Raw genomic sequence first — 13,400 nt, forward strand, 5'->3', positions numbered from 1 at the left:
ACCTCATTAGCCAGAGTCTGTACTGTATGTAAAATGAGCTAATGAATTTAAATGAAGTTGTCAACCTATAACTTAATAGTCCAGAAATCTATTTCTCTGTAATATTAACAAGCTATAGCACATTTTTTATCTCTAAAAATCAACATGAAGCTATAGGAGTACACATATCTTGGTTGATCATCTTCAAACACTGACCATTTGTGAAATCATAACACTAACACCACAATTGCACTAATTGCAGTGTAAGTTTTCTACAAAATGATGGTTTGAGGAAAAAATATACATTTATCTGAACTTACTGAAAATGAAGTTTGAACCAGGTGGTTATGGGATCAATTCTCATCTGATAAAGAAATGGCAATATTCATATTTGAGTTTACTGTGACTAAAGACCATCATCTACCTTAGCAAAAATCTCCATTACAGTTTGCATTGACTTGACAGGTTTAACAGTAGTTCATGAATGCAGGACTTTCATTAACTCCCACTGAAGCAGAGCAAATGGCCATGGAGTCAAACAGGGGTTGCACAATACATCCCTTAATTGGCAGGGGGATTGTGGTATTCCCATCCATCAGGTGACCCCTCTGCAAGGGTTAGGACCTGATCTTGTTGCTGTGGGTTTGGAGACATGTGTGCACTGCAGGTGAAGGTCTGGGTTGCTATGAGAGCAAAAGGCTCCCATTCACTGTCAGACCACTTACTCACTTTCGTTGAACACCCCTTTAAAAGTGATTTAAAGAGATAATTTGTGAATTTATAAAAAAAAAAAATAAAGTAGAATCTCTTTCTAACTTGTGCAATTCTTTGACTCTAAGGAAACAAGTCTTTAAAACATGGACTGGTTTTCAATATCCTTCCATAACAAAAAATCTGAAGTCCATAACTCACATTCATCACAAAGCTTTTAACTTTCCAGCCAGCACTAGCCTGTCTTGCAAGAGCCTGAACCCCAATTAGCCACCAACATCTGCAGTTCCCAAGGCAGGCAGTTAGCAGGCCATGTTTCAGGATCTTTGCAGTGAAATTTTTATCTGAGGATGCAGCTACTCCACACTGAAAATTTACACATATGGGCTTCATCCTCTGCACCACAACAGCAACTCAGGACAGGCTGAAGCACCTTCACACAGAGGGGGCATGACCACCCCACATCTCCCTGGTACCCACAGCAGCCTTTCTCTGGAACAAATGCAATTAAGATGAGGGTCCCTCCTGCTGTTCCTGTTTAATTAGTGAGGACAGCAGCGACATTTGCTCATTGTCTTCCTGCTTGGTCGCTACATTCTTCTGGCTGGGAGGGCTGCAGTAGCTGTTCCCAGGGTGGCAGGCAGGTATGCCATTCCCAACCCTTGGCTGGGGATGTGTGCTCAGGCACTCCCTGACTGCAACACTGCTCCTAAAATCAGTCACATTTCCTAAGTGTGAAAAATGTGATAGGGTATGTTGTACAAGGTGAAATACAAGATGGTGATGCGTGTGACCACGGTAGGGGATTTACGAGGACAGATCTTTCTGGATCTGAGGAAATTGCCATCAGGTAAGGTGGCCCTCTGTGAGAAACTGAGGACTTAAGATCTCTTTGAAGATATCAGAGTTACGATGTGTTATGGCCAAATTGTTGGCTCACTGCTGAAAAGAGAAGTAGTATGTAGTGAAATGTACACTAGTTCCAACCATCAGAAAGCAAATACCACTATAAGTGAGCAGAGAAGTAGTTAGTAATCACAGCATCATAGTGGGGAGCTTGCCACTCCTGTCAATTGTCAGCTAAGCCAAAGTCCTGAACCAACATAACACCAGGTCTATTTGTCTCATTTACTGTGCTTGTCTCCTCTCCCTCACCCCACCAGAAGCAAACAAATATCAATAATAATTATAGCCCTAGCAGTTAGATCTAGAAATAAATCAATATTCAAATGCAAATTTTCAACATTAAGAGAAAAGATTATACAATTAGCATTTGGCACTCATTCCTACTTACTCTGAAACCATAGGTTAAAAGAAAAGTTATTTGTATGTCAAAAAAGGTAATATAATTTATTTTTTTCAGAGCAAGGAATTGTTTACTTACAAGATAGCTTTTCATGAAAAATACTTTTCTCTAAAACATTTCACTGCCCTATAAAAGCAAACCCCATTTCTTATAGCTTCCTACAAGACTTTCAGACCAATTACCCTATTCAGCTTCTTCCTTATAATTGGTAATTTAGCATGCTATATATAACACAATTAAACCTTGTTTAGAGTAAAGCTGTACACACATGGAGCTCTAGATGCTGCTAATTCTTAAATCTTAACCATTCTCAAAATAAGTATTCTAATGTACTCCACATTGATGCAGTTTAGTTATCACTTGTATAGCCATTGAAATGTTGAGTAAATTGGAATTTGCTCATTCCCAACTATGTCAGCAAAAAATCATTTTCTTTTCATCTGTGCCTAAGAGGCAATACCCAAACATTATTGATTGGCCAATCATCAGTTTATCTTGCACAATTACATTTTTTTCTCCTATTACAATGATCGTCTATCATACCTGTCTATGTATATAATATATAAATGTACGTCCAGAGAACTGAAATGCCATGGCTGTGCACAGGTATTTATATATATATATATATATATAAAATCATAGGGAAGAGTTTAAATCACATGCAATCCAGGACAGAACAGGGATACTGAAGGAGCTAAGGAAGAATGGTTCAGCCTTCAGGTAACTGGCACTTAAATAATTTTAAGCAAAAATAAAAGTTACAAGTATTCTGCATAAATATGTCAGAAAAAATAAAATTTTCCTTTGGGTAACTCAGTTAAACAGCAAACAGACTTACATTGGCAGGTACTCATTTTAGTTATAGTGTGATGACACTTGTTAGTTTAGAAAATGAATCATATGGTTGCACAGGAATTCAGTCCTTTTGCCTTAGCTACATTTGTAGACAGATAGAATTCTAAAAGTGAAACAGACATTTAACTGCTCAATTGTACATGATGTACATTTATCCAGCAATAGTTTCAGGTTATCTTCTCCATTTCTTTCCCTCTTATTAAGAGATCTGACAGCTTTCTTACAGAATGGAGTGTAAGACAGAATGACATGCAAATCTAACACTCTTTCAGGTAGAAGAATATTTCAGTGGTCTAAAACTATCACTACAAGTACCTTACACCTTCCAAAATTCAGTAAACTTAACCTAGGATGCAGTTTAGTACAAGGAAACAATCCACAAGATTTCTGAACAGGAACATTCTACTCTATCAAAGGACCACAATTTAATCCTGATGCAATCCATTCAGTGAAGTCAGTGAACTTGCAGAGTTTAAAGTCTTTAAAAACCTGACACACTGACCTACCTTTATGTGACAGACGTAACCTTGGCTGCCTCGTATCTGCTGCGTGACATCCAGCCGGTAACTCTAGTAACAAGCCACACAGTGCCAGGATTACAAGGTCCTGAGCAGATGCCATCCTGCCCAAGAGAAATTTCTTGTTGTCTTCACTGAGCTGCTGCTGTTTGTTTGTTGTTTTGGTGGGGCGTTTTTAAGGCTCCAACTTCCACTTCTAGTTCGCCAGTGCAGTTAATTCTCTCTCTTTGGTCAGTTTGTGGGGTGTCTCTGTGGGAAATTCAGCGTTCATCAGAGCAGCACACAGCCTCAGCTAGCCATTTGTCAAGCTGTGCAAATGTCATGTAAAAATATTCCCTCCCTAGGACAATTGTTTATAAAGTGCAAGGACATTCCAAGGCGTTACTCTGCAGTGTTGTGTCTTGAGCTGTCTTTAGTAACTCTGCCAGTGGATTCAGGAAGAAGCTGTATTTTCAGTCCCTCCTGCAAGGCAATTCATTCAGAGAAGGAGGGAGGGAAGAAAAAAAAAAAAAAAAAAAAAAAAACCACACGGAAAAAAGGAGAAAGCACCCTCCTCCTTGGTGCTCCTCAGAACTGAGCCCCTTGCTCTGACTTGCCAAACAGCTAGTTTTAATTCACCTTTCACCTCCGCTAATTAAAAACAAGAAGTGCCATTCCCTCCTGGAGTTGCGGATCCACCCAGCGGGAAGCCGGGCTGTCAGGCTGCTGTATCCACCGGGAAAGTTCAGGGAGGTTCCGGCGATTACAGCCCCGGCTGCTTCCAGGGAGGGTTTTAACCCACGTGCCGGGCACCGAGTCCTCAATTGCTTTGTGGTTTCGCGTTGGAAAGCGCCAGGAAAAGGGTCAGAATTCCTCCTGCCCCTCCCTTCCAAAAAGTCATTTCAGCTTCGGTTCCCAGCTCAGTTTTAGAGGAGGATCAACCCTTGCATTAACCATTTAAGTACATTATTGCTTAGTATCGTTAAACAGCATGCTCCTAAGTGGATGGGGGTAAAAAGATTCTAGTTGTATACACTTTGTCACTTTAAAGAAAAAAGGATCTGCTTTTTGCATTTTTCCCACTTACAGCTTTTGCAGTGTAGCTTCTCCCCTTTACATTTTAAATGTCTCTGAATCTGGAACCTTAGATCATCTATATATTAAAAATTAGTTATCTGACTAGATGCCTGTAGGATTGGGGCAGTATCAAAAGCCTGGTGAAAGCACTGTGACAGTTAACAGCATCAGATTTAAAAGTGCCAAGCACCTACCCCTTAAACTGCTAACAAGTACCAGAAAACTTCCTTTCTTTTTTTGCATGTGTGACTTAAAAATATACCCATGGCAAGAACTAGGTTTTTATACATGAAAACTACAGATGTCTGGAATACATTAATTAAGAAATGAAGTTCTCTCTAATTAAGATCTCATGCATATAATCATTCAGGATTATGCAAGGTGCATTTTAGACATTAACAATTGCACTTATTAAATAGGATGAAGCATTAAAGTCATGTTAAGTCTTTATACTTCTCATTGTTTTTTACAGAAAAAAGAATCACAAAGAAAGGAAAATGAAAACTAATATATGCATTTGACAATAATGCACTAAAAAAAAATTGGTAGGCAACCAGGGATAATAATATCTGGAGAGAAAGATTTAATAAGACATGTCTGTATGCCAGCAAATTGAAAAGTACACAGAACAATAATATAATGAAATGCTAATAAATGTAACAGCAGGATACATGGATGGGAGAGGACTGATCTGTTCAAGAAGAATAAAATATATGAACTACTAAGCCAGAAAAAGAACACCACAGCTTTGGTGAAAGGACAGAAGTAAATCATCAGAGTGCCCAAGGACTCCTGGAGGCTGCTGTATGATCAGGAGCAGGGAGCAGGTCATGTCTACCTGTTAGTTCTCCAAGAGCAGGTCACATCCACATACCTGGGCTTGCTTTGAATCAGCTGCAAGCTGTGCCAGCAGCAGCTGAACCACAGGAGCACAAGCTAAATCACACAGCTATTTGCTCCAATTCTTGCACACAATTGCAGGTTGCAGAGGATTTTATGCTGATGTGCCAGCTGTCTGGCAGTAGCTCAGCATGAGTACTTGAGATATTGTCAGTGGAGAAGGTAATGCAGGCTCTGCCTCCAAGCACAGACCTCAGCAGAGATGAGTTTGCATCCACCTGATGGGATTTTATTACTGACACCTTTCTGTATTACTGAGACATACAGGTGTTCTGCCTTTGGCCATTAAGATCTGCTGTAAACCAGCATGATCTGGTGCCTGTTAAGGTTAGTGAAGACCCCTTTGATTGTGATATGTGAGTTCTTATTGAAATATTTGCATTTTTCCTAAAAAAAGAAAACCACAACTGCCCCACTAACATACAATTAAGAAATTTCTCAAAGACTCATTCTCTGTCATCATATGCCTACAAAATATAAACATTTCTAATTCCAAGGCAGTCCGAATGGAATTTTTCCTTTGAATGATGTCATTGTGGAAAATTTAATACTTCTTCTTATTTATGATATATAGTATCAAAAAGGATACAAAAATCCAAATGTAAACTCACACTATGAAAGCTAAAACCATATTCAGTGAGTAAAGTATTAGTGCAAAATCTCAAATCTCACCTCACTCTAGAACTCCTGCTGCTATTTAGTGTTTTTTATTAATTTTCCTGGGCTTCAGCTGGCATCTGAGATGCTCAACAGACTGAATAGGTACACTTTGTTATCCTGAGATGGTACCAAAAAAGTTAGCATGGCAAAATCAAAACAATTTCCCCAACATTCAAGTTCTGTTCTCATTTTCCAGCTGGGGAATGGGAGCTGCTGGAAGCCATGGGCCTTGTTTTGTAATTAGATAAGGAGCAGGGTGCAGCAGGTCTATTCTAACAAATACCCACATACAAATTAGGGCAATTCCCCACCAAGCTGAGCTCACATGCACTCACATTTCCTACCCCACATATCCCAGCCATTACACAACTCCTTGGCTCTCACAAGCACAACGTGACCCAGGGCTGGAGCTACAGAGGAGTCAGAAATACCCAAACAAGCTGATTTCCATATTTGTGCCCAAGGACAAAGCTTTTTTGTCTGAAATCTGATTCTCAAGCAGGGTGGGCTGTGTGGGTGCCTCAGGCTCCCTCCCTGCCTGCAGAGGGAAGGGCTGGGGCAAAGGCACAGAGGCAGAAGCTGGAGATGCTGCTCAGTGCTCAGGCTTTGGCTGTCAGCAAGAAATCTGGGAATGGCTGCTGGGCATGGAGAAAGATGCCTGCACTGGAAAGTAACCTAACAATAGAAAAGGAAAATTCACATATCAGTACATGCAGGAGATAGATTTTTTTCCCCTAAGTTTGTGTTCTCACTAGGTAAATCCTCTCTTTGTAATTAGCAAATTGCTGTGTGAGGATTGCAAGCCTCTACACCCTTACACAACAAGTTTTGTAGCAAAGCAAGTGATGGAAAGGTACACACAATTCAACCCAAGAGAAATGTGTGGCCTCAGGCAAGGCAGTCAAGCTCTATACCTCAGCATCTTTTCAATTTAATAGGTACACAGTCTTGCCCCAAGGGGTTAGACTTTTTTCTATTCAGTTTTAAAGAGTAGGTAGAAGGATGGCAACACAGATGTTCAAATATTAGGATTCAGTCTTAGATCAGTACAAACACAAAGCCCCAGGGCTGTAGAGCCCTCATGTAGTACAGTACAAGGGTCTCTGAAGAGTAAACAAGGTGGGTTTACTCCTTATTTTCTGTTTAATAAGTAAAATACTACAGATCTGTGTCAAACCTGAGTTTGTTTCAGTAGTATAATTGCCACTTAAGTAAATGCTGACAGATAAGGGGAAAAAATGCATGAAAACATGCCTGTAAGTAAAGAGTATTTGAAAATTCAAATGGAAACTCTATATTTGATTGACAGGGTAGAATCCCTGTAATTACACTATCTTAAAGAGGAAGATGATAAGTTTTTTTAAAGGAGGGGAAAGGTTTCTGTGTTCACATGCAGTCTTCATGACAGTAAAGAAGTCCATTACGAGAACTAAAAATTAATTGTGAGTTGCTATGTGAAATCTGTGAACCATAGTTTGATTTGCTACAACTGCTGTAAATCCAGAGCAATTGTAATGAAATTTTTGAGCCTGTAAATCTAAGAACTCTAACACAAAGTACTTCTGACATACTGTGCAAACTGGTTTACTGATAGTGAAATGTAGACACAGGAGCACGACATAAATAAGTAGATCTGCAGCTACTAGTACTACTAACAAATTCTAAACATTATAACCATAAAGCAAAATGAAATGTTTAGAAAATCTAAAGCTGGGGTGGTCCAAGATTCGCCATAACCATAACTAGAAACCAGGTTTAAAATTTACAAAACTGCTTCCTTCTTCTGATGACAATATACTGAACCAAAGCAGAAATTCTCTCTTTCTGTCTCTGCCTGACTATGATTGCAGATCTAAAGAAGGTGAGCAATCCCAAAAGGAGCTGTGTGGCCTTCACCAAAGTTAATGGAACCTGTATTTGCATTAGTACAGAACCTGCAGTAGATGGAGCACACAGGTAATGATCATTTCAATTATTTACAGCAAAAAGATTTAAAAGGCACTTAAATAACAACTTATTTTGCAGTGCTTCATCTGTAAATCTTTTTTATGTCACTGTTTGTCCGCTGGGTATTGCAATTTATATTGACACATTAACTTCCAAATTCTGTCATACAAAAGTTCTTACAACAGATGTGGGATTTGAAGGAGAGATCTATAGATCTATAATACATCATGTAAGTGTTACCTCTGCTTTATCTCTCCCTTTGAGGTGGGAATTCATGTCTGCTCCAGTCTCTGTTACAGACTGGCCACTGACTCCCTTATGTGAGCTGCACTGGGAGAAATGGTCACACCAAACTGGGAGTCAGGTACTGCAGCATCCCAGCTCCCAGTCATCCCATAAAAATTCCGTGGACACATTTGTTAAGAGTGATGACAAGACACAACAAGAAAGCAAAAAATCTAATCCTACAGGTGAGTAATCACTCAATAACATATTCTGGAATCTCTATGAGAAAGGAGCAAAACCACCACTTCAATGACCCCACTGACCAGTGGCCCCAGGAGGATATGCTAACTGATAGCAGAAGAATGCTGCCAGATCTTGCTTGTTGCAAGGAAATAACAGTAAATAATAATAAGACTTGGTCCTTTGTGGAATTTTCAGACTAGAAGTATTTTAGGTCTTTGCTTTTGTCATCAGGAATTGGACCCTAAACCTGGGTGAAACCAGAAGAGTTTGTATGAGATGTGTCCAGGACAGGGAAGTGTTATTTCTCTTCTTTTATACACAGTGCATTCTCTTTGATCCAAGACCAAATTTAGGCAATATTCATAAAGAAAAAGAGTTTGACTGAACATGAGCCTGTACTTCAAACTAGCCACAAAAATACATGATAAATTAATGCTCTGGAAGAAGAAAAAGAGTCTCAATTATATTCAATTCCTCAGCTCCAGAGGACAAGGTTTTGAAAGGTAAATAAATATAGAAACATGCTGTCCTTGGAACATTATTGTTTGCAGTAACATCGTTTCTATGTGTAATTACAGGTGAATGTCAATACTGCTTGGGACATAGATACATAGATACATAGATACATAGATTGGGTGTTTTGGCTAACCTATAAAAAACAGGAATAAATATTTCTTTCTTAAAATTCAGGCTTCTTAACAGATTTCTTTATATGTTGGACTAAAAATCCAGGCATATCAATGTATCTTATTCCTGAAATCAACTCCATGTGCCTGACTTACAATTAGTACATGGGTCACAGCAATCTGTACAGTTAGTTATGGATGAAAATCAAATTACTGATTTCTTTGGAGGAATGTGGTTCTGATGATATTTTTGCTACTAAATAATTACTGGAGTTTCTCAAAAGAAAAAAAATAAATGAAACAGTTAGCTGTTTGTCAAAGATGAACATGAAATATGGCATGACATATTTCCTATCCTGATCACGAGCAGGAAATAAAAATGTAATGGTCAAAAGTCTAATATTAAGTAATTATATCTATCAGATATTTCCTATTTACTCAGAATGGGGGATTTTATTAAAAATTATTGATGCCCCTTTCTATCCCAAATTATCAATATGAATACTGACTATTTAGTCAGTATGGTTTTGCTTCTGGTTGATTTCTTCTTGGTTCTTCATTATTTAAAATGGAGGCAAAACAACAAAAAAATAACTAGCTAAGAAAGGATGATATTTTATGGCTTAAAAGGTGCCATTTAGTGGCCTCAGTTCTTAGCTATTAATTTCTCTACAGAAGAATAAGTGATTAGGCCATCGTTGGAGACAGTTGTAGACAATATCTTTCCACAATCAGATGTGCAAAATTATAACCAACACATTTCTGTCTGAAGCCTATGACCATCATTTAATGCAATTATCATTTTAAGGTGAAATGAAAACTATTTGTTAAAAAATTAACCATTTTGACTATAAATGAATTGCAGGTTTCAGAGCTACAAATGCATTTTGATGCAGAATATTTAAAAATCAATGCCAGTTTTATTGCCCACTAAAAGATTCCACATTCCTATTTGAGCAAGGAGATGACATCACCAGTTCTGGACACAAGTTTTGGGCTGCACTTAGTTTGCATTTTTACTCCTATGTATGCCAGATCCCAAACACAGAGAGCTGGTATAGGCTTTGGCATTTGCAGCAGTGGGACATAATCTGCTTTCAGGAATGTATTAGATTTCTTGTGACAGCAACATGAGTCCAAAACTTGGAAGTAAATCTAAAGAAATTCTTTTGGCATCTAAGAGAGACTGTGCTTGGGAGTGGGCTGTCCTTATTCAAGTTCAGTGCACAAAGAAGCTTAGCAGATACACTTCTGTGTCACAGTGGTTAAAGCATTAATTCCCCCCTTGGCTTAAAGATGTTCCTAGGTGTATGTATCGTGCTTTGAATCCCTGTACATCTGTCAGGCAGCTAACACCCAGGTGCTGAGCACTGGAGCACACAAATCCCCAGTGTTTGCAGCAGTGGCTGATCTCACTGCAGCCATGGGGAGCTTTGAGTTCTCAAACCTTTCAGACTGTACAAAACCTCTCCAAGAAAAGAACCCCCAGTGTGGTGAGAACTGAAAAATCTATTTCTCTTGAGGTCTTCAGAAATCCCAGCATTAGCCAGATGATAACTTTCAAGGGAGAAAACCACAAAATCCATGGCTGTGTTTCTAACCACTTAACTATAGGCACACACCCTCCCAGCACCCACGCTCTGTGTAAGGGAATTTCTGGTCTGACTGACTGCACTTTGCTGTGTGGTAGCTGAAACAAAAAGATCTGGCTCTACAGTCAGAACTTGGGTGTTCTTTACACCACAAATTATTTTTTTAATCTGCTTTATTATTATTATTATCATGAAGTCTTCATCATTGGATTTCATTATTGACATCTGTCTAGACAGATATTTATTTGAACCACCAACACATTCACTTAAAGAAAAAGAGAAAAAAGGAAACAAAAAAACCCCGAAACCAAGGGCTTTAATGAATTTTCTTTATTGAAGAGCCAACAACTTCAGCTTTCAAGAAGTCTCTGGACAGGGTATCAAACAGAATTAAGTAAATCCTTTAAATTACAACCTTGAGGAAGTGAAGGAGGAGTTTCAGTCTATTTTACAACTAGATAATGAATCATTTATCTCAGGGAAATATGTTGTCTGCCTGTTAAGGTTCATTTATATCATTATTAAGGCTGTACAAGTATTACCCTCATCTGCTGAGATGCCCTCTTCATAATCATATTACATTGTTCCAGTAGCAAAACATATGGTTTCAGTCATTAGAACAAATACTCAGAAATCCAGTGCTATAGTTGTGTAGTGAAAATGCAATAGTATTGCAAGATGTGAGAAAAACATCAAAAATTGAATCCTGAGGCTCTGTTGGCTGATACAGAAATTTCATCTAAACAAATTTTCCTAGTTCAAAAGAGCAGTAATGAGATAGGAGCATAAACAGGAGGTGAGCAATTGTCTGTGTGGAAAGGCTGTCCTCAGGCAAGGGAGGTTTGCTCCTTTTCCATAGCAGAGCTGAATTCAAAGTCAGAGGCTGGAGCTGTGAAACAAGCTACCAGGAAAATCAAGGACAGCTTCACAGCAGCAGGATGGATGAGGCAGTGGACTGGCTGGCTGGGATGTGGTCAAAGCTGTGTTATTTGAGGCATTTTTAACGAGGCCACCCTGCCCTGCTGGGGAGGTGTACCGGATGATGTATTAGTTGTTTTCCATCCCTGGGTGCCATGATCTTATAAATGTTGTGGCTCAGAACCATGTCTCCTTTGAATTTACAAAACCACTTTGTATGTAGTGGGCAAGGCAAGGTTTAGAGAGCCAATTAATTAGACCAGAACAAGACTATTTTTACAGGGACATAGTACACTGGGTGAAGGCACAGTGAAAACCACATTTCTCTGGTTAATGTCTCTGCAGGGATTCTCTGAATCATAATTTGTTTTTATATGTGACCATCTTCCTCCAAGACCAAGGAAGGGCACGACCTAAAAGGCAAAGTCACCATAGACTGTAGTTTAGTCTGCTATGACTTCCCTACTCTAACACAAAGCACATGTGTAGTCCTTAAAATAGAAAAGTTAAAGTAGACAAAACCAGAAGGACAGACAAATTATGGCTGCCTGGGGGAATCCCTGATTTACAATATAGCAATTTGTATAGTCTGGTGTTGCTGGGCTAGTTAATGCTCAGCATAACTACCATAGTAGTTGCTATGCTAAAGTTTTAAAAATAACAATAATTAAAATATTATTTGTTGAATCATCTAGAATATGGAAGTGCTCTGTAAAACGTGGAACCCTCTCATTTTGGTTCCTATGTATCACTCCTGCAATCTGTGGAGCTCTTTTTCCTTCAGTTAAATTTTCCTATGGATTCAGAGCCAAATTATTGCATCATCAGAAAGGCCAGAAACAGGATGGCCTCATTCTCTGGTGGTGTAAAATGACTTGATTCAATTTCTATTAATAGGGACAGCTAAGAACACCAAATATCCTGAAATTATTACTGTTGATGAGAAGTGTGAATATGCTATTAACATTCATTCAAAAAACACTATTTTATGCCTTAAATTCACCAAACAGAGGTTTTGGGATTGCATCAAGTTAGTTGCAGCATTATTTGTAAAAAAATGAAAACACTATAAATAAAATAAATTTCTTCTGTTCCAATAATCCAAGGCAACAGATTTACCCTTCTGACTACAACCAGTTCTACTGATTTTAACAGTGGCTTTCATGTACTTTAAGTTAATGTTCAGTGATTTGCTGGGTTTGGCTTCAAAATCCTGAATTTTTTTTAGTAATGGAAAGAAAGGAAATGAAACAGAGAAATTTTGTTCCCAAGGTTAGAAAAGAACAATGAATTTCTTAGTTTAAAACCTGTTTATCCTGTTTTGGTGATTTCCTCAAATGAGATGATAATTTTGCATGTGTACAGTAAAAAAATTTTCCAAGGTGAAAAATTGAGGTGTTAGTTGGGCAGAACCAGTTCCAGAGATGTGAGGGCGAGCAAAGGGAGGCCAGGGGTGGAAGTGGGAATGGGAATTATGTCTTCAGTGCTAAGGAAACTGGGGGATGTTTTCTGGATACAAGAACCTGTGTCCATACAGTTTAAGGATAACCTACCATAAAAGAGATTGATCACATCCACTTACATAAAGTGTGGGCCAAAATTTTCCTAGAATCCTGATATCCTGAGGTGTGATTATCATCCTCTTTGTTTTACTAGTTTCAAACTGTCTAATAATGCCTTGAGGGCTGTGCTACAGTTCACTGGTTTGGCAATGTTATGAAGCAAAATAAAGTTTCTGTGGTTGCATGTCATGAGGTGAGTGAGTTAGTGACTAATCAATACTATAGGTGATTTCTGGTCTCAAGGTCAAAGCATGCTCAAGTTTGAGAAGGTTCACCTGTGGCCTGTATGAAAGTGATGGTTA

General features: G+C 38.6%; 1 protein-coding gene across 1 annotated transcript in view; it reads right to left on the reverse strand.

Moving 5' to 3' along the window:
- SEMA3E (semaphorin 3E) overlaps positions 1 to 3,932 on the reverse strand; it is a 128,278-nt gene extending 124,346 nt beyond the window's left edge. The window contains exon 1 of the mRNA XM_056482270.1: positions 3,358 to 3,932. Within this exon, the coding sequence (XP_056338245.1) occupies positions 3,358 to 3,472 (115 nt within the window). The 5' untranslated portion in view covers positions 3,473 to 3,932. The remainder of the gene's footprint in view (positions 1 to 3,357) is intronic.
- Positions 3,933 to 13,400: the final 9,468 nt, after the last annotated feature.

Source organism: Oenanthe melanoleuca, chromosome 1A (assembly GCF_029582105.1).
Source record: "Oenanthe melanoleuca isolate GR-GAL-2019-014 chromosome 1A, OMel1.0, whole genome shotgun sequence".
Lineage (NCBI taxonomy): Eukaryota > Metazoa > Chordata > Aves > Passeriformes > Muscicapidae > Oenanthe > Oenanthe melanoleuca.